The sequence below is a fragment of the Emydura macquarii genome, unplaced genomic scaffold (assembly GCF_026122565.2).
Source record: "Emydura macquarii macquarii isolate MOO-44397 ecotype Brisbane River unplaced genomic scaffold, CSIRO-AGI_Emac_v2 contig_3080, whole genome shotgun sequence".
NCBI lineage: Eukaryota > Metazoa > Chordata > Testudines > Chelidae > Emydura > Emydura macquarii.
The window spans coordinates 4,327,799-4,349,466 of record NW_027133217.1 but is presented as its reverse complement, the minus strand read 5'-3'; the positions used below and the strand labels follow the sequence as shown (position 1 = coordinate 4,349,466).

Genomic DNA, 21,668 nt, shown 5'->3' with positions numbered 1-21,668 from the left:
GCCTGGAGTCTTTGTTTTTATTTCTTTACTCTAGTGTCCTAGTCTTCTCCCATCACACTCCATTGCTGCAGAAAGGCTGATGTCTCAGAGGATGGAGAAATCAGAGGCAGAATGTCATTCGGAAGAACCAGAGGGAAGAAAACAGTATTACCAAGGTGCATGCACACCACTCTACGTAGGGAGTTTTTCCAGGTACAGCTTTCATTTGTACAGGGACAGTTCCTACTAACTGCATGTCCCAATAATTCAGAGTTAAATAGGCGTAGGGGCTGGGCAAAGGGAGGAATATGTTGTCATAGGAGACCCAGGATGGGGGGAGATGGGAACAGCTTCTGTGTTTCTTGCCAAAGGCAGGTGCTACAGAAGAGACGGCTGCTGCACGAGTCACATGATTTAAATAGAGAACAGGAGACTGGTGCTAGGCGAAGGCAAGGAGAGACGAATAAGGGCCATATTCGCAGCTGGAGTAAAGCACCATAGCTCCATTGACTTTGATTTACACCGCTGAGGCTCTGGTCCAATTTGAAGGCACTCTGGTAAGCAGACTTCATACTATTGGAGCCCATCTGCTGTAGAAAGGGCTAGCTAACCTTCTCCACCTGTTCTCTGCAAATGTGTGTAATCCTAGCAATTACTTTATGGCTGCTGGGAAAACCGAGAGGACACCTTAATTGGATAGTCAGAGGGAGCCTGTACTTTTGTGGACTGCATAATTATATTTTTATAGTTCTACCCCCTTCCCCAGAGGGCAATATAATGTAGGCACCACATTTTCCATTGGAGAGACTTTGTTTTTACTTTAAATGGACACGCTACAACCATCCCTTAAAATAGCAAAGCAAAAACACAGTCTGTTTTATAAGCTCCCTCCTGTAAAGGTACCACTGCTGAGCACCCTTCCTTTGGGCCAGCTGGCTTTATTCAGGATCTTGAAATCAACCATCACGTCCCCTCCCCTCCACTGCCCATTACAGCGTCTGCCTACGTTACAGCCCACAAGAGCAGATGACTGGCTCCAATCCATTTCCCCGACCATCAGGTTTAGTTACTTGGCGGCACGAATCCCAAGCACCACATGCAAATTTGCAATAGGTCATGGACTCGGGAACTGGGGCCTGGCCCAATCCTGGTATTACACAGTCATTTTTAGAAAGATGCTTCGCATAATACGGCCTTAAGCAAACCCCAGCCAATGGTCACACTTCATTCCTGCGACAGCCAAGACCTTCTCGAATGCAATCCAATACTACACAGTAGCATTCAGACAAGTGACAGGTTACAGAGGGAGATGTGTTGCTGCTGGCTATGCACAGCCGGGCCAGCTTGGTTAGAAGCGGTTACACGCTCCATGCCAAACTGTCTCGCCAACTCTGCAAGAAACCCGACAACGTGGGACAAGAGCGCACAGAACACCGTTCAACACACTCAAATGAGAGCCTATGCTCGCTCTAGCTCTCCCGCTGTCACTTCAAACTGGTTCCCTGCCCCCCCAGGCAACCAGTGTAAACTGAAACAAGTTTCTAGACCTGACTTCATGCCCAGACCACCAGCGTGCTGGGCAAAGCGGATGAGGGGGTTGCATAGTCTGCGTCGCAGTCACTTCACGCTCCTGGACCGGGCCTCAGAGGCTGTTTATTCTCCCCCCTCAATCCCACAACTCCCCCTACTGTTACAGCAAGCTCAGGAGGAAAGGTAAGCAACCCAGTGCATGAGACTCTAGCAGCATGAGACAGGATAGACAATTTGACCACTTGGGCCCCATCTCTGCCAGCATGCAGGTGCCCAGGAGGAAATGCAAGATGCCCCCTAGAGGACAGGCAAGCCCAAAGCATGCGGGCTGCAAGGCTGTATGGGTGCAAGCCTCTAGCACCCCAGGGAGAGTAGATTTATGCCATCTGGGTGAGGTTTTTTTTCTTGGATGCGGGTGGGGAGAGTGCTGACGGAGAAGGAACATAGTAGTTTTGCATATTTTTACATATTAAAGCCACCAGACGAACCTGGCAACGGGATCCCCAATCCCACCCACCCCCACGGTTACCCTCAGCTCGGACAGCTGCAGTGCTGACATGATCATTAAGTTTCCACTCCCCTGTTTTTAAACGAGTGCACCAGTTCCCCCGTTGCAGGACGGTGCATTTACACTGCCGGTGCGTAACAGGGACACATGCTGAGCTCCCACTAAAAACCCCTCTTCTGGGGCTTGTGAAAACTCAAGAATCTTACGAGGCGGCTACAGTGAAAATCCTAGTGAGCTTCCTCCCCTCAGCCACCCTCCCTAGCTGCCAGTCACAATTCAGCTGCTCATGGAAGCCTTCCACGGAAAGGCACGGCTTATGGGTTTCAATCACACCGCAAGCCTTCCATAAGCTAAACTGAACCGCTCTCTGCCCTTCCTCTTCCTTTTCCCAGCGCTGCGGGGGGCGCAGCTGCTGGTCCATCTCATTCTGCTCTGTCCTGGAAGGTACAGGAAAAGGAGGCAGCCAAGAGAGGGCATCTGCTGATGGACAGGTCTGAGTGGTGCTGGAGAATCCTGTCAGCTGCCCTTCTGTCCCTTAGCACTAAGAAGGAGCTGGGACAGTGCCAGCTAATTCAAGGGGCTGGCAGCTCGGCTTGAATAAGATTTAAGCAGCACCTCAGATGAGGTTAGCTAACACCTTGTAGTTTAGATAAGTGAGCATCAATTGTAACATGTACTAGCTAGTTGAGTGGCAGCCCCTGGGGCGGCCTGAATCCCACATCCCCACCAACTACACCTCCATCCTGCCTAGACTTACTGACCTTGCATCTACCACTGGGGTCCTTTTACAATCAGAAGAATTTCAGCTGTGAAAACTAGCACGAATTTGCATAACCAAGTGGGTCGAGGCAGACCCAGAACCAAAACCCCAGCCTCTTCGTGCCCAGGCCTTCGCCTAATCGGCTCGATCACACTGCCTCAAATAAAACTACCGGATTTACTTGTTGCGGGGGAAAAACAAAGCAACTTTATTTAATAGAGCTTTATCTCCATCCCATGAAGCATCAGGGATGGCCAGGTCTCTAAGGTGGCTGGCTGGTTCTTGCCCACAGGCTCAGGGTCTAACTGATCACCAGTGGTATGTGGAGTGGGAAGGAATTTTCTCCCAAGTCAGATAGGCAGTGACCTTGGGGGACCTTTTGCCTTCCTTAGCAGGTCACTTGCCCGGATTATCTGGGCATCTCTTGCTTAATCCCTTTAAGGATGCACGGGAAACTGATTAGTACACAGCAACACTTCAAGAATCTGGAGCATCTCTATTGCCCTGCGCTGCTGTGTGAACAGAGGAGAACCAAACTGATTGGCTGGCACTGGAGGACTCCGCTGCCAAACACTGCTACAGATTCCAGGAGAGGGATTACAGAGCATCGCTGCATAGCGTGTAATCCTTCCCCACAACAGCAGCCTGCACTTGGTAGCCAGCTAAAGCCCAGTAAACATCCATTTAGACACATTGCAAACAAACAAGCTTTCAGTTTTAGCTGAAATACTGAGCACAGCTCCCCATTCATTCCCAATTGGGCAATCAACTCTTCAACGGTTTTAAGCCAGCTCCTGGAATGGTCTAAACCATAAATGGTCTAAGAGCAGCAGTTCAAGCTAGAGACCATCATGGGAATTCTTAGACTGCCTGATTCTTCATGCCCAGCCTGCAGCTCCCTTAACCCAGAACAACCTACTCACTTTTTTCCAGGTGCAGATTCAGAGGAGTGTTCAGAGTATGGAAAGTAAAGCCAAGAGATACACGATGACTGCAACGGCACTTCCATTTAGACGGGCATTCTCGAAACAACTGGATTGATTCTCCCCCCCCTTAAAAAAAAATCCAAAACCCCTTCAATTTAATGAGACTTCGAAGGTAACCCAGTTTTAAAGCGGTGCTTTGCAGGGAAGTTTGATTTCAGGAAGAATCTGGAAGCTATTCACGTCTGCAAGCACTTCTGAAGATGAAAAGCGTGATGTAAGGGCTAAGAACTTTTCCTGAAGGGGTTAACTTGGAAAGATTCTAGGGGCAAGTTCAGTTGCAGGCCTTCCTTTTCAGAAGGCTTTCTGCAAGACCAATCTGAACATGGAAAAATAAAACGTGCGCTTCTATCTTTCCACTTGCCGTTGCCTTACTAATGCTCTGATTTGCAGGTACTGGTCAGGTCATTAGCTCTCCAGATGCCAGTATTTGCATGTGCGATTTGTTGTGGATGGAAAATGCAGGCACAGTTTGCACCCCTAAAGAATTATATGTGCAATGTGCTGTGTCTCATGGTTCTCTGCAGGCCTAATACAGAGAGGCCACCTCCCAGGGCAGGAGGGAAAGCCAGCTAAATGCATTCAGTCCCGGAGCAGCTTCTGGATGTTCCCAAAACTGGAGGAATTGGGCCACTTACAATGGAGCTGACAACGCCTTCCTCCTGAAATCCAAGCAGTGTTAGACAGTAGGGCTATCACTAGTCATTCCCAACAGGGGTCAGACGTACCCTGTGGGCCTAGAGGTGAAAGGTTCTGACCCGCTGCTAATGCCACTGTCTCTGGTGGGATTCTCTTTCCCTTGCAAAGATGAGCATGAAGCAATGCAGAGACCTGAAGTAAGCTGGATCCATTTTATAGCAGTCAGTGGCTGGTTCAGGAATGCCTTCAGCAGTTGTATATGGTCTCAGCAGGCCAAAAAACCCCTCCCACTGGCCTTCCGGGTTACTCCAAAATAATGGAGGAAGCTTAAAATTACTGTCTAAGGGGGAAAATGAGTTTTGAAGGGTTTATGGTCTAAAAACAGACATCAGTAGGAAGACTCTGCAGTGCTGTTTTTCTGCCTCCTTCGCTGTATTCTCATCCTCTGTGGTGCAACCAGCCTCCTAACACACCATCACCCACATTGCCTTCCCTTTCAGTTGATTGGGAGGACGGGGGGGGGGGGGGCGCTGAGAACATGGTCCCTCTTCCTGGGTAACTGCACCTCCTTTAATAGCGCCCCTCTGATCGGCAAGGCATACTTGACCAAACATACCTCAGGAAAAAGGTCAGGCCTGTGTGGGATTCCAGGAATTTAGCAACGCTCCAGAGAGGTAGTTGCAAAGTCATGTTTAATGATACTTCGCTGAGGTGAATTTAATTAAAACGTCACTTACTCAAGCCCAGTGGAACTAATTGAGCGCTCTAGTCTTCTGACTTTTCATTAATGGCTTACAAAAGAGGGGGCGAAGAGGGTGGTGGAATAGACTCCAGCCTCGCTATGTAATATAATGAAGCGACTTCCACTTCATTGCCAGCCATGGAGCTTTACGAAGTTGACTCCTTTCATTGGGGGAGGGGGCGGGGGCTGCGCGGGGAGAATAGCTGAGGGAGCGCGAGTAGATTTGGCAGAGGAAAGGAAATTGCTTTTTTAATAAGTGGGCTATTCAGAGCTCCTGCTTCACAATAAAGAGGAGGCTGGAGAGGTCCTCAGTCTAAATTACCTCATCCTCACACCAGACAATCTTGCCCTTTCATTAGCAACTGAGGTCATATGGGAAGCACTTTGCAAGGCAGAATGGGTAAAAACGGGCTCAGGGATGATTTCAGCACTAGCAGCAAGTCCAACCACCAAGGCTTTCAAAAAGTGAAGTCAGAAATTCTACCATGAGAGACTAAAACTAGGGTTTATTTTTCTTCTCTTTTAAGAAGAGGCAGAGAGTAGTATCACTGCCTAGGAATACGGGGGCGTGTTTGGTAACTTGTCCATCGAGAAGTTACTCTGTTGACTGGAAGACCACTAGAGTTTGTACCTAATTCACTGAGCTGGCAACGGTTCCTTGTGCTGTCTCAGGAGACCAGTGACCCATTCTGCCAGGACTGGGAGTAGTGGGGGAGAAATCCATGCCACTGAGAAGTGGGGAGACTCCCAAAAGCCTGTGTGGTATCTTTAACAAACAGCCCCACCCACCCTCCACCCCACGTTGGCAACCCTGGAGCAGTCTCCTAGGACAAGTTATGGGAGAAAGGAGGCTTCTTGCCCACCTCAAACCCAAGGCAGGCTCTGTTGTGCCCTGCCCGGATGTGACTGGCCTAACTAAACGGAGGCTCTTAAAACCAGGGCAACTCTTGGTGCGGACAGTTGTGGCCCAGTGGTTAGAGTCTTAACCTGGGACTCGGGAGACCCAAGTTTAATTCCCTGCTCAGCTGCAGACTTATGTGACCTTGGACAAGTTGCTGGTTTTCCAATCTGTAAAATGGAGATAACACCCCCGTGAAGTAACCACGTTAAAAAGACTGGGAGATGCTCAGACACTGAAGTCAGAGGGGTCCTACAGGTGCCTTAGATATTTTAGTTCTGTTGTAGTGTCTCTGGTTGGCTTCGGCTAATTCAGATTAAGAGTTCCCCCATCTTGAAACAGGGGGTTCTCCCCGTTTTTTTTTAATTAAACCAATTTAACTAAGTCAGGGCTCAAACTGACTTGTTTTTTTAAGCAGACCTCCCTCACAGCTATCGATTTAGCTTCCAAGGCTAGACAATGGCTGAGGAATCTGGACCACTAAACCACATCCAGTTTTTTTAGGGGGGAAAGAAACAGATGGCAAAGAAGCATGCTGAATCCTGAACTGATTAATCCTTCATCCTGCTACCTTCACCAAGTGTGATGCCAACCCAGAGAGGCTGGCAAAGCGGAGGGTTCAAATGGGATTCTAATCCTTCCCTCAACAGGTACACCTACCCCTCAATATCCATGGGAATTGATTCTCAGCTCCATGGAGAAGAGAGAAGATGGACACATGGAAAACAGGTTACAGAAAGCATGCCTCATACCACAGAAGAGCTGCTATAACCACACGATATCAATAGGTGCGGTCACCATGTTTTAGCACAATAACTATTACTGGGACCAAAAGAAGGGTCACTTCGCTTTGCCAGCCAGCCTCCAGTCTACATCTCTACAGTATCACTGAATGACAGTTTGCCTCCCCTGCCCTGGCCACATTGAGCTATGTTCTTAATTATAGAAAGGTGGGGCTGGAAGGGACCTGAAGAGGCCATCTAGTCCATCCCACTTTGCAGAGAGAGGACCAAGTATACTTGAGCATCCTTGACCGGTTTGTCTAAACCAGTGTTTCTCAAATAGTGTTTCACGCTGAGTTGAAGGGTTCTGCGAAAAAGCAGAACCACGCCGCTGAAATTAACAGAAATCGCGCGCCGCCGAAAACAGCTTCGAGAGCGCGCCGCCGAAAAGGGGAAGATTTCCTGGACTTGTCGGCGGAGGGTATGGCATGGCCGCGCAAGGGTGCCGCGGCAAAATGTAATTGAGAAACACTGGTCTAAACTATTAAAAACCCACCATTGATGGGGGGTTCCCACACCCTCTTGGAAGCCTACTCCAGCGCTTACAGGAAGTTGATCCTCATATCCAATCTAAAGTCTTTCTTGCTGCAGAAAGGTGGCAAGTGTCTCTTGCAAAGCTGTGGGGGGGTGCGGGGGGAGCAGTTGAGTCCTGATTGCAACACCCTGCCATGCCACTCCTTCTGAAGGAAGGCGCTCCTGCACCATGGTGATGGCCATGGTATCAAAAACATCGAGACAGCAAGATCTGCTGAAGTCCAGAAGATGGGGAGGGGAGATGGTCTCAAGAATAAGGGATAATAACCACCACACTCCTCTTCTGATTCCAATTCAGACCCAACTCTAGAGAGGTGAAAGGCAATAATGAATTAACTCCAGCCACACCTTCACTCCAAGGCCCTGTTTCCACATGGAGATTGAGTAGCACCTCACCTTCATGCCCACCAGGTTGTTGTGAAAGTCCACCCTGGCTCGCAGGTCCTTGTTGGATTTCTTCCCTAGGAACTCCTTGACAAACTTGTTGCTGTACTTGAGGTTGTCACCACAGCCACCCCACTGCCAGGCTTCCCGGTTTTCCAGATCGGGGGCCTCATCACAGGTGCAGCGCTCCATACGCCCGGCACTGCACGCCTTGGCCATGGCATGGGTGAGCCCCGCTGAGGAAATGGCATAGAGGAAGGCGGTTTCCTTAAAACCTAGGAGAGGAAAAGAAGAGGACAGTGTTATGTTGGGGCAGGACTGCTTTGTTGGACACATTTATGGGCCCATAGCTCCAAGGGACTGGACTGAAGGGATTAAGTCATGTCAAAGGCATAACGACACATTTTACCACACAGGGTGAAATATTGGAGAATATAATGCAGAGAACAGACAAAAGACAGATCAGAACTCAACTAGCAGCTCTCATCCTAGACAAGGCCTTAGCCACACAGACTAGGAAGCTTTTGGTGGTATAGTATAGTTGCAGTTTAGACTGGTAGAAGCTGTCTTCTGCTGGCATAGCTCACCTCAGCTTCCCCCAAGAAACACAAGCTATGTCGGCAATGGCACTTTTATACTGGTATAAACTGGATCTACACTATGGCTGACATTGGCATAGCTATGTCGGTTAAAACAAACCACACCACTCACACCAGCACATGGTGTGATGGTTAGAGGTTTTAAATGCAGACCAGACCTGCGTCGGAGTCTGAAAGAGGAAGGAGGGAAAATAGTATAGGTTGTGTGGGGGCATCTGCTAAAATCCCCAGCCTCCAAAAACAGACATAGGCTGGAGAGAGGGGGAATAGTCAAAGCCACCAGCATCAAGGTGCAGTAATACATGTATGGCAATTCTGGGATCAGCAAGGGTTGTGACCACGATCGCAAGTGGCTCTGCTGCAAAAAACAGTTAAATGGTTACAGGGGGGAATGTGAACATGATTTTCTGCTGCAGCAGTGTATGAGTTCAAAACAATTAGCAAAGTCTTCGTTATTATTCTAGCCAAGAGAGTTGAGCAGGGAAAGTGACACAAACCAGCCCATTACCAGAGGCACTGCCATATTTGAAAGTTCCCAGAAGTCTTTTTCAGAGGGCTAGCAGTGTTAGTCTGTATACAGTAAAAACGAGAGTTTGGTAGCACTTTAAAGATTAACAAATTTAATTTCAGCAGGCACAAGCTCTCGTAAGCTTCAGCTCACTTCCTCAGATGCAGTTGATAGAAATGATACAGCAAATAGGTAACATAGGCAACATAACCAAGGGCATAGATAAAAATGGGGTAGGTGGATAAAAGCTGGGTACTTGAGGCCTAATTACAACCATTGAGTAGGAGGTGAGAATGGATGATCAGAGCAAATTACTTCTTGTAATGAGAGCTATTCCAAATCCCTGTTTAAACCCAGTTTGAATGTGTCAAGTTTGCAGATCATTTCTAACTCAGCAGTTTCTCTTTCAAGTCTGTTTTTGAAGGGTTTTGGTTTTTGGAGAAGTACAGCAACTTTCAGGTCAGCCACAGAGTGCCCTGGGAGATTGAAGTGCTCTCCAACTGGTTTATGGATGTTTTTTTTATGTCTGATTTATGTCCATTTATCCTTTTGCATAGTGATAGTCCAGTCTGGCCAATGTACACGGCAGAGGGGCATTGCTGGCACATATTACATTAGTAGATGTGCAGGTGAAAGTCTTGTGCGCACGCACACCCCCTTATATGTAGCGATTATATCCATTTCACAGGTAGAGTAAACTGAGGCACAGACAGGTTAAGCCATTTGGCCCAAGATTATGCAAGGAGTTGATGGAGACGTGAATGGATAGCAGGGGACCTAGGCATATTTGAGATCAGACCCCAGACATCTGTTTCTAGATCCGACTCAAGAATCCTTATCTTGTCAATAACTCAAGGGGAGGGTGGCTGTGGCTGGTGTGTCATCTGAGGACATGCATGAAGACACTGCCAGATGACTTCTAGTCCTGTACAGCTTCAAAGCTGTCGTTTCAGAAGTAAGATTACAGGGCACCGGCCCAACACCAGTTCTCGCATTGCCTTAACATTCCCAGCCACAGCGCTCCATCCCTGGAAGAGACGGGTTGACAGCAGGGGCTTGCGGGAGGGTCCAGTGGTACTAGCCTTGAAGTTGAAAGACAGGTTCCATTTCCTGTTCTGCCACAGACTTCCTGTGTGACCTTGGGCATGACATCACTGGCTTCTGTGCCTCAGTTCCCCTATCTGTAGAATGAGGATAACACCCCCACACACACTTCACAGGGGTATTGGGAAGATAAACACAACACAGATTGAAGAAGCATGTTGAGCTCTGCTGATGGAAGGCACTGAATAGGAGCTAGGTATTAAGTTATCACAGCTTTATGTGATGGGGTGTACTGCCCACACCAACACTGGAGGGGTTAGGTTGGCTAAAAGGATCTGATAGGAGGCCCAGGGATTTATAAATACTAATGGCTGATTAAGCCCAGCTGCAGGAGAAGCTGGGAAAGGGATTAAGTTTGTAGTAGCAGGAGACAGGCTGTAGTCACTCAGGGAGAAGAGGTAGGAAGGAGGAAACCCCGGGGGAGGAGCAGGAGAATAAGCCCTGGGATCCTAGTCTTGGAAGGGTCAACCCCAGAGGAATTGCAGGGAAAGAGACTGAGAGGGCAAAGTAGGAAGAAGCCGAGGGAACAGCAGCAAGGAAGAGGAGTGTGTAGGGATTGACGGCTGGCTTGTGAGTCCCTGGGCTGGAACGCAGTGCGGAGGGGGGGCCTGGGGATTCCCCAACCAGCCATCGGGCAGTAGCACATGACTGTGGGAGGCACTTTCCGGACAACTGCTCCTGCGAGACGGATACCCCAGAAGTGGGGGACCTAGCCAGAAGGCTGAGCTGTGGAGAGAGCACTGAATTGTGGGAAGAGAGACGTCGCCACCACGGAGGGCAGGAAAGCAGTTCTGCCCTGCCTAGCCAGGAGAAGGCAGAGTTCTTGGTGAGTGAACTTCCATTGCCCCATTCCCCCCCTTTTTTAAAGCAGGCTATGCGGAGCTAAACATCTTTAGCCAGGGACATTTTCCCCACCTCGGGATGCAGAGAGGCACGCCACCTCCTGAAACCCCAGTTCCACATGCTGCAGCATTCACTGGCTTGTCTCATCTCGGTACAGCCGGGCTCGACTCTGGATGTGTTACAAGACCCAAAAACACTCAAGGGGGCAGTAGCTGAAGGGGACAGTTGCTCAGACCACAGAGCCCCCGATTTGGCCCATCTCAAGCAGGCTAACATATCAGAGCTGCAGACACGCTCACATCATGGCAGGGGTCGGCTCAGTTGCCACAGGAGACCCCCCTTTCTTAGGAGGAAAAAGATTATGCATTACAGAATGCAAAAAATAAACGGGAGCCCTCAACACCCCACTATGGGTTTGTGGCAACTTGTTCACATCAGACGGTGAGCAGGACAGAGGATAATCTGGATTTGGCTGAGATTACTAGGTGTGTAGGGTGAGCTGGGCTGGCCACCACAGAGCCTTCTCTGGGGCGGTTCTGTATTTAAATCCAGACAACTGGGATACACGGCGAGACACGCTCTTGTAAGGGTCTTAGGAACACTCCGCTCTAGGGAGCGACCATTTGTACACATAACATGCAAATAAGATTGCATTGGTACCGCTGCCTTCCACTAGCAGGATTCCAAACGGCTCGGCTGTGTGTCATAGGCTCCATATGGCTAAAAGTACCGCCTTTAGCTCACAAGAGAGGCCGATGCTTCTGAGTAGGACATCGGAGTCTTGCTGATGCCACTGTCAGGGCAGTGAAGTAGGGAAATGAGGATGGCATAAAGCACTCGGTGGAACAGGAGATTAAAGATACTCTGTGGATGGCATTCCCCCCAGGATCTCTAGCCACAACCACCATGAAACAGCCAGCGATCGCCATGCTAGAAAAGAGACAAGCATTTTTGCATCTGGCTTCTCAGCCTTGACAATGCAACGCTGCCCTGGATGCGCTGTGAGTGCAACAAGCCCCAGATAAAACAGCCGAGGCTCTGTGCACTGCAGGGCCCATCAAAACACTGCCTGAAAATGAATTTGGTGAGAAGGGATCGTTTGGCTGGCAGGTTGCCACAACAGCGCTTAGTGACAAACTCAAGTGTAAGCTTGCTTCCTTTAGGTCAATTTCACAACCAACCCATTAGGTATAAAAGCTTATTTTCCACTTCTCCCTCCTCCATCCTTTGAGACTCAGATTCCCAATGCCCATCGGCCTGCGTATCGTCTCACTCTCAGCTCAGCCAGTTCAGTCAAGTTCATGTGACATTTGGCTCTGGCCAAAATTCGAGCCATCTCCGCAGCACACTATTTGATTGCACCAAGATATTTTGTAACAAGATAATAGTCTCTAAATCAATGCAGGCATTCTAACCTCAAGTGTCTAGAGAGACTCATCCACGGCGATCCAGTTTCAGCCATTTCCAGATCACTTGCAAGTCTCCAAAAAGGGTATCCAAAGAGGATAACAGATACAGTTAAAGGGACTTTATTGTGAAAAAAGGACCACTTATCTGGAATTTACAACCCAGCGATCAGGCACTTTGGTGACTGAACAGAAGATACAGAGGAGAAGACAGGCAAGTTTCTCTCCTCCTTCAAAGATGCAGTAACTCCAAGGGAGGGGAAAAAAAAATCCCCATGCTGGCACATCTGAGTAACTGCTAGATAACGCACGTTCCTCCTTGCCCCAGGGCATTGGCTCTTGCAACGCCGAGACAGGAACCAAAAAACTCCATGTGGAGGAGTGAAAGATTCAAAGGGCAGCACATTGTGCTACAGGAACAACATCTGCAGGATTTACAGCCTCCATGGAGGGCAGAGATGATTGCAAAGAAATCAAACAGAGCAACGAGGCGGCCGGCAGACTACTGGAACCTGCCAGGTAGGCAAAGCCTTTTTTTTTTTTAAGGCTGCTAAAATTCAAGCTGCTTTAATACAATAATGGCTGTCCAACTAGCCAGCCCTCAGCCAGAAGGAGCAGGCTGCGGCCTCCAGATGTCAGTAGAAGAAAGAGCTTGTGCTGTTAGCTCCATTAGCCAGGGCTACTTCTGGCAAGCCGAGATCTTGTTAAACGTCTCGTAGTTCAGACTCCGCATCTAGGGTTTCGTAGGGCTTTCCTTGCTCCACACAGCCAAAGGCAGCACATCAGTTTAGACCCAGTGCTTCGAGTCGTTACATTTTGTACTACGTGAAGATGGGTGAGAAGGAGGGCCGCGTCTCAGGGTTAGGGCAAATGCAGCAGCGTGGCCTTCCTGTGTGCACAGCACACGTTTCGTGCCCCAGGATCGGCCGAGCCTGCAGAATGATTCCATCCAACCCCCAGACAAAATGGCATCCTTCACACAGCGTGAGCACACGTCACACAAGGTCATGCTGCCTGGAGGATGTCATTTTGCATGCAGATGTGCAGTTGCATGCCTGGCTAGAAGAGCGTGTCAGCACGCCACCAAACACATATTTGAGAGTCAGGACGCCTGGGTTCCGTTGCCAGCTCTCTCGTGGATGGAATGGCCTTTGACTTAAAGTCTCTGGTGTCTGACTCTGGAAGATGGGTGTAGCATTTCTTAGCTACTTTAAAGGGGCACCAAAAGTCTAAAGTGGGTTTTTGCCCTTCCAGAGACCCCCTTTTCACTCAGGGATCTCTGAGCCCTTTGTAAGATACCATATTTTCAGTTAGGGAAACGAACTGGATCTTTGCCTCTTCCAACTAGCTTCACGTGTTTGGAGTATCAGTCAGATTTGGCTCCCTCCCTTCACACATGGTTACATGAATGCCAAGACTCACCACCATCCACACCTCTTAACTTCTGCTCTCCAGAGCAGCAGAATGAGAGGCATAAGTTAATCAGCCATACTGTCCTTTAACTGTTCCAGGTCTGGGCAACTAGGCCTGAATGAAATGATGCTGTCACTGCCACTTAATTTCCACTAGGACATGGCAAAGCGGACTGAGCATTTCCTCTATACCCTTTCATTTGGGCTTTATTTCCCTTTCATGAAACTGAAGCCGTTAGGCACATCCTGCTCTCATGCCTTCATTTTAAGGAGGAGATTCATCACAAAGCATTTTGGTCTGTAAGGCGAGTATTCTTCAGGCATCTCTCTAAGTTCCATAGTTTAATAGGAGTCTTTCCTACCTTAGAGAGAAATCTGACAAATTGGAGAGAGTCCAGCAGAGGGCAACAAAAATGATTAGGGGTCTGGAGCACATGACTTATAAGGAGAGGCTGAGGGAACTAGGCCTGTTTAGTCTGCAGAAGAGAAAAGCGAGGGGGGGGGGGATTTGATAGCAGCCTTTAACTACCTGAAAGGGGGTTCCAGGGAGGATGGGGCTAGGCTGTTCTCAGTGGTGGCAGATGACAGAACAAGGAGCAATGGTCTCCAGTTGCAGTGGGGGAGGTCTAGGTTGGACATTAGGAAAAAGTTTTTCACTAGGAGGGTGGTGAAGCCTTGGAACGGGTTACCTAGGGAGGTGGTGGAATCTCCATCCTTAGGAGGTTAAGGCTTGGCTCGACAAAGCCCTGGCTGGGATGATTTAGTTGGGGTTGGTCCTGCTTTGAGCAGGGGTTGCACTAGATGACCTCCTGAGGTCCCTTCCGACTCTAATCTTCTACGATTGTAAATTCTACTCTGTTAAACCCAGGAGGGTGAGAGACCACACAGAAGGCAGATATTTTAGCCCAATGAGCCCATCTGTGAAATGCCACTGAAGTAGAGTGGTAGCAAGAGTGTGAGCATACAACTGCATCCATTGTTAACACACCCGATCTAGTGACCCACTGTGCTCTCGAGCGGGCAGAAGAAGTCCCCTCCCCCCGGTCACCCTTGCTTACCTCTCTTCAGCAGACTGGCTCTGTAGCGCCCCTCCAGGGTGCAGTTCCACCGTTCGAAGCGGAACTGGTACTGGCACTCCAGGGCACTCATGCTGATGGCTTCCATCAGGGTCTCTGCCACCCCTGGATCCCGCCTGCACATCCTGCGCTGCTTCTTCTCCAGCTTCAGGCGGTCGCACACTTTGTAATGGGCCTTGATGGCCGCTTCCTCCATTTCTGAAGTCAGAGGGAGGATGGTCAGAGGTTCGTTCCCAGTCAGCCTGTGACGAGACCAGGGCACAGGATTGGGGAAGGGGAAAAAAAGGCCGCGTCAGAAAACAGACAGCTACCACGTTCTCACAAGCTATGTCCTAACATCTCTCGCTGGTGCCAGCTGCTGGCATGAGACGCCCTGCCCCACAGGAGCTGGGGGGCAGAGGGAAAGGCACAGAACACATACGGAGTTATGGCTCTGCAACCATTGTATAGAACCCGCTGAGCCATCACCTCTCCTAACTCACCCCGCTTCAGGCCTCGCTTGTAGGTGATGCTGCCAAGAGGTTTTAGTTTTCAGGTTTGTTCCCCTAAGTTAAGAGATTTGGAAGCTTTACGGGGGGGAAGGCGGGGGAATAAGAGTCAACCCCTTCAAGCACAAGGTCCTTGACTCGTACAGTGTGCAGCAAAAGCAGCCAGCAGACTTCCCAGTGTCAAGGGACTGGCTGCTGGCCCATCACCAGGCTGGCAGTAGAGAAGCTGCGGGAACATCTGCTGGAAGCGTACGCAGTTTGTTGGTTGCTCTGCAGTAGCCTGCTCTCCTGGTTCTGCCCTCTTCCGGCCAGGTGCCAATGCAGTCAGTCAATGGGAATCACTATGTGGGGTTTCAAGGGATCTGAAAATACATCCCCCCACCCCCCAAGCCAAAAAGGCAGAATTACTGAAGCCAAAATTTAAAAACTTGCTGGAAAATTTCAGCCCCGCACAGACACAGAGCAAGTGCAGGGCTGGGCATTTGCCTTCACTGAAGCACACACTGCTGGTTTCAAAACTTGCAGACCTTTCACAGGTCTCAAGATGAGGGGAGAAAGGATAGAAGCAAAGACAGGGCAGGGAGAAGAGCCATCACTTCCTTAGTTTAAAATAGCACAGCTCTAGAACGGTAAGTTTCCTGTCTTGCAGCAACTATACTTGTTTTAATTTTTAGGAGGAACCCTATATTATACCTTAAGATTCACTCTACCAAGCAGGCACTCACCCCGAGCCAACAGCTGGGGCACAAACTCCAAGATATTCCTTTACAAGGAGATTTGTATTCAAAGTCCTGATCTAAGCCCTCACACCCAGTAAAGGGGACTGAAACATTGAAAGCCATTTCACAAAAGTCAAAAGTTATCCTTCCGTGGGATTCGATAATGGACCCATTTTGTTTTTCCAAAGTTGTTTCTGCTCTTTTGTTTATGGTTCTGCTCTCCCCTGCCCCCCAAAAAACCTCTTGGTCACCTTCCAAGTATTTGGATTTCCTAAAGTGACTGAAGGAAAAACAGGGGCAAGAAATAAAGGAAGGGAAACTGTTAAGTGAAAAAACAAAGTGATTTTAAAAACCAATAAGTTCAAGAAAGTATTTCCCCAGAAAACACTTTCCAAACAAAGTTGTTTAAAAATTGCCTTTTTGGAAAAGTTGAGGCCAGCTCTACCACCATGTTTCGTTCATTTGAATGGGGCTACAAAAATGCATGCTCAGGGCTCTCTACTTACTGAGGAAAAGGAGCATCTCACCTAATTGAGAGTGGGCAAGTTGTGGGACGCTCTAAAGTCACCTCTTAAAAAAAGCCAATTAACAGTTTACTGGAACATGCAATATTTAAATGCTGCAATAAAAATCTATGGGTCAGTTGACCCCTGAGATCCATCAGCCTATTTGCTCTAAAGGTTGTTCTACACTTAACAACTCAAGAGGTATACACAAATCTAAGACAAGAAAGATGGAGTGAAACATTTTTTAAAATCAAAGTCAGTCTCCATTTACCCATCTACTTGATCTGGTACCACTCCATGCAATGTTCCAGAAGATGTACACTACACGAATTGTGTAGCAGTCAGATGCTACAGTGATGGACACAGCCATCCATGGACATTGAGACCATCCATGTATTTAAGATTTTTGTAAAGTGACTGGTGACTTTTGGTGCCTCAGTTTCCCAGGGCCCAACTTGACACCTTAAAGAGAACAGAGTTTGAGGGCAGGTGCTCAGCATCTTCTGAAAATAAGACGCATTCAAGGTGTCTAGTGGAGCAAAAGTAAAAATCCAGGCTCCTGAAATAGTCAGTCACTTCTTGAAACACTCAGCCTTTAAAAAGAGTACAGAGATAGCATCGCACTCCAAACCCCGAGACTCCGTTCAGGCCTCTAGCAGCTGCATGGGATTAGTGCCTGGGAAAGCCAAAGAAACTGTGAAATATTGAAGCATTAAGTGGATCAGGTGTAACTCAACTTTGTCTTTTAACAACTCTGTGCAAAGTGTCTTACCCAGATGCTGCCAGAATTGACCATAGGGGCTTGCAGTTTACAGCCAAGGTGGGTACCACAACTCTAGTTCTACCATTACTACTGCTGCCTGCTCACCCCCAAGAGAGTTTTAGGGAAAGGTGCCAGATAGACATCACTGTCCACCATGCAAGCGCAACAGGGTAGCAGCAGTGCCGCCATGCCACACATTAACTCAGAGTCCAGCTGTGGAAGGACCCTCCCCCCTCCTCTAGGGAGGAGCAGAAAAATTCATTTGTGTCCAGTCAACTCTCTGTATCTCAGCCCGTTTGCTGGCCCTTCTCTTTGCTCATTAGCCTAGGCTCTGGCATTACTTCCCTCCAACCACTTCAGGAGGGACTTCTGACCTTAAGGGCTTGGCTACATGATGGGAGTTATGACAGCACCATTGCTATGACCCTGCAGTACTGTAGGAGTTCCACCTCCAAAATCGACGGTAGCTAGGTTGACAGATTTAGGGTTACTTAGGGCATAGCCATAGGGCTCTGGGGTATAGATTTTTTTTCCCCTACACCTGAGTGTCACAGCTACACCGACTTAAGTTTTAACTGTAGACCAGGCCTAAGCTTTAGAAAATTTCCCAGGTTACGCTCAATTCAGTGAGGCTCGTGATCAGTGAGTAATGGACAAGTCCGTTTTCACACAACCATTTCACTGGCCTCAAACAACCCTAAACCAAAGAAAGAGCAAAGCAAAAAAGGGCACCTCATAAACGACGCATACTTACAGTCAGTAGCAGCTATTGGGCCAAAAAAGGATTCAGATCAGACAAAAGAGTGGTGGGGGGAGGGAAATCCAGTAAAATGAAGTCTGCCTCTCCTAGCTGTTAAAAAGAAACTCTTCCAGATGAAGAATTCCCATGGAGCAAGTGATGCAGCATCCAGTAATAGGTATCCGTAGCACAGGATCTATGCCCATTCCAGTCGGGGGCATCAAACTAGCAGTATCAGGACTTTGTGGTGTCTGACCCTCATAGTAAAGAGCGGAGGTGGCATTTAAAAAAAAAAAGTGCCATCCACACACACCCCCTCTGCCCCAAGGAGGGTCAATGCCCCTGCCTGAAACGCTGGCTTAGAGCTGCCACTGCATGGCACCTTCCTAATCCCATCAAACCCTTTCATTCAACCTACACTGAGTGGGGTCCTGTGAGGCCACGGTGTCAGAGTCAAATGCCCTCAGCTCTGCACAGAGGCTGAGCTGTTCCCACCAAAGGAGTCCAGGGCTCTGTAAAGGCGAGAGGAGTTCACCCCCTTCCAAATCGGTGTTCGTAAAGAAACTGCCACCTGGGATTGTGTTATTTTGGCTTGAGGGCGCTGGGAGGGGAAAATGCTTGTCCACTGAAGCTTGGATTGTTCCCAACTGCTCCTTTCCTGTAAGGACTGGTAAATATCATGGGGGTGGGAAGAAGTAGTCGAGATTTACAGTAGGGAAGTGTCTTTTGGAAGAAGAGCCCTGCAGAGAAGGTACCTCTGGGAGTGGAATGCTGAATTCAGCAAGCCTGGTACGGGGGAGGCAGAGTTATTTTCTTGCTGAAACGTAGCTCAACTTGGCTGTGGCAGGGCTCAGGCAACTCCCAATCATGTCAAACCTGGGAGTGCACTTGCTAGCTTCCGCAGATGCCCTGCCTCTTGGACTGGTCACACTAAATAATTTTACTAGGTAGGGAACTAAGGCTTTGGCTTAGAACCTGTCTAAAAAACAAGGCTCCTTTGGGAGTAGTGTCTGCAGAAGATCAGGCAAATCCACATTGCCACAGAAACACAGCCGCCTAGGGACTTATTGGCTGTCAGTGTGATGCATGCTATGGTGAGCTGGAAGTTTTCCTAGTGAAAGCAGGGCTGAATCTTGAAGCATGGATCGCTGCAATTTGAGCTGAGAGAGGGAAACTTTTTGCATAGTAGGACTGGGCACAACTGAGCCAAGAATTGATTGCAATATTTAAATCAGGTCTAATGCTGGCATCTCTAAAAAGGAAGACACTAGTTTTGATGGTTCCCAACTACATGATGCATTTAACAGTAGGATGCGTGCTGCATGGTGAAGCATGACTAATATCAGTCCACCTCCAGCACCCACCAATAATAATAATCTCGTCCTAGGAGAAGCTGTGATTGTTCAGGGAAACGCCTCCACTCTCAATTACACCCTAGATTTCTGCTAGAATTATCTGCATTGCTGTAGTGCCCGACAGCCCCAAACTTGGCTGGGGCACCGTTGTGCCAGGTGCTGTAGAGAAAGGAACAACAAGTCACTATCCAAAGAGCCTAGTCTAAAAAGACAAGATAAGGCAAAGGAGGGAGGGGGGCACAGAACGGTCAAGTGACTTGCTCAGCGTCACAGTGGGCAGCATGGAACTCCCAGTCCAGTCCAGCATGGACTCCCAGTCCAGTCCCTGACCCACCAGCCCACTTTGCCTGCAGCTTTAATGTCTAAACCAGCACCTCTTGCCCTCCTATCTGCCCTTCCCTTTTGTCTAAAAATGCTTTGAGAGGCAACTCTGCTGGGTCCAATATGAGAGATTGTCACAGCCCAGTGACTCAGCAAGTAGAGAAAGCCAGACACTAGTTCACACTGGACCACATGTCCTTTTCCTTCCAGCCTTCAGGCAACTCCAAATTGGGGATTTTTTCCCTCCTCTTCATAACTTTCCCAGAAGTAGCCAGCCAGCTAGTGCATTAAATAGATGCCAGCTTCTAGAACACGAGATGCTTATCCCAGAATGTAGATGCTCATGACAGCTGTAATCCAATGTGGACCACCCCACCCACACAATCCATCACAAACAGAAGTAGCAAACCACCACCATTCTCCAGATTTGAGCCCAAAAATGAAGCTTTTCCACTTTGGTTACCACAAAAAACCTCTTACCTCCCCCCAAATAAAATCCTCTCCAAGCCTCAGCCCAGATTTCTTGGCCTTCTGGGGATCTCAGTGCAAGTCAAACACCATGCTCCTCAAGAACATTCTGTCAGGAGCTCCCTCTGTTATATGCTAAGGGAGGGCTAGGTTGAATGCCCCTATCAATTCTTCCCTGTGTCACACTGCCACAGCAGGGGACATCGCAAGCAGACAGATCCCAGACCAGTTGGGGCTTTAGGGGTCAGAACCAACATTATAAACTCCACTGACCAACAGGCAGCTAAATGCAGATCATAGAGCATTAGTGTCATGTGTTCCTAGCAATACACAGCACTTAGCCAGCAAGTTACCAAATTCAGTCAATTTAGGATGGACAAATCTCTGGGCCTCTACTCCATCCTCAACCTCTTAATGGCCTTTGACACAGATGACTCATCGGCTTCACAAAATCCCATCTGGCGTTGGTTTTTGTATCTCCATTCTCTCATGGTTAGCCTCCTAATTGCTCCTTTGTTCAGAGGGTCCTCCCTCACTCTCGAGATGCCCCCAGGACTCCATCCTTGGCCTCCTCCTCTTCTCTTTGCCCCCTCCCCCCCATCAGGGTTATCTTCTTCCATGGACTTGAACAGTCCTCTGTGTAAATTGGTGGTTGGATTCCCCTCTCCCCTCCTGGCCTGTCCACTTCCACCCAGTTCCCTCAGTCTCTGACCTCTCCTCATGGAGGAGCTCTCAGCAGCACACACTTAATATGGCTAAAGCTGAGCTCATCTTTTTGCCTCCTAAAGTGCCCACAGCCTCCTTTTTCTTGTCACCACCTCTATCCTCCCAAGTGCCCAGCCCCATAGCTTCAGCAAACCCACATGACTGTTTATACAGAGACTAAGTGGGCGGCAGACAGAGGTGTAAATCTACAGTAGCTGGCTTCCTGCCCAACCATTGTGTGAACCCTGCTTCTGCACGTGGAAAGTTCATAGTGCCTTGTGCTGTTGTTTCGCACCCTGGCTTGATGCAAGCCAAGTCTCCATGCAGACAAGCTCCAAGTCTAGCCACTTCGTTGTCTACACCACTGGAACTCATCCAGACCTTCATCTTCCTTCTTCACTAGACCCACCACCTCCTCTCTGGCCTTCCCAACACCTACCGTGCCCCAGTCAGGTATATTCGAAGCACTGCTGCAAAGAGGATCTTCCTAGTCTGGCCATGTCACCCCCATTCTCCTTCCTCAAGTCCCTCCACTCACTCCCCATTCTACTCAAGAAATATAAGCTACCTTACCGTTGAAGCCTTTCACAGCTTAGCTCCACCCTGCTTACCCACCCTTCCCAGGTGTTCTGCCAGCAATGGGCAGTGGAAGCTGGCATTGTGAACAGAATACCCTTCTGGAGCCAGGTCAAAAGCTTCTCCTCCAAATTGCTTCTCAAGACCTAACTCCGCCATGTTGCCTCTAAATAGGCCTGCCTAACACATGCTGGGCAAGAGACCCAGGAGCAAACATTCGTTCTCCCCTCCCTTTATATTTCAAAAGGTTGGAACCTGTTCCAGCCCAGAGCTGCCGTCTGACATTGGTAAGAAGCTGGATTGGACCAGTTCAGCTGCAATTCCCACTAGGGGGATCAGAC

At 48.8% G+C, this 21,668-nt stretch overlaps 1 protein-coding gene across 3 annotated transcripts in view; it reads right to left on the bottom strand.

Annotated features, from left to right (window-relative positions):
- Window positions 1–21,668, bottom strand: part of WNT9A (Wnt family member 9A) — a 63,379-nt gene that overhangs the window by 7,642 nt on the left and 34,069 nt on the right. For 2 of the 3 annotated variants that reach the window (XM_067530390.1, XM_067530392.1), the window contains exons 2-3: window positions 14,670–14,929; window positions 7,752–8,014 (exon numbers count right to left, since the gene is read on the bottom strand). In XM_067530390.1, coding sequence (XP_067386491.1) covers window positions 7,752–8,014; window positions 14,670–14,929 — 523 coding nt within the window. The remainder of the gene's footprint in view (window positions 1–7,751; window positions 8,015–14,669; window positions 14,930–21,668) is intronic. The other variant, XM_067530391.1, reaches the window with a different exon arrangement.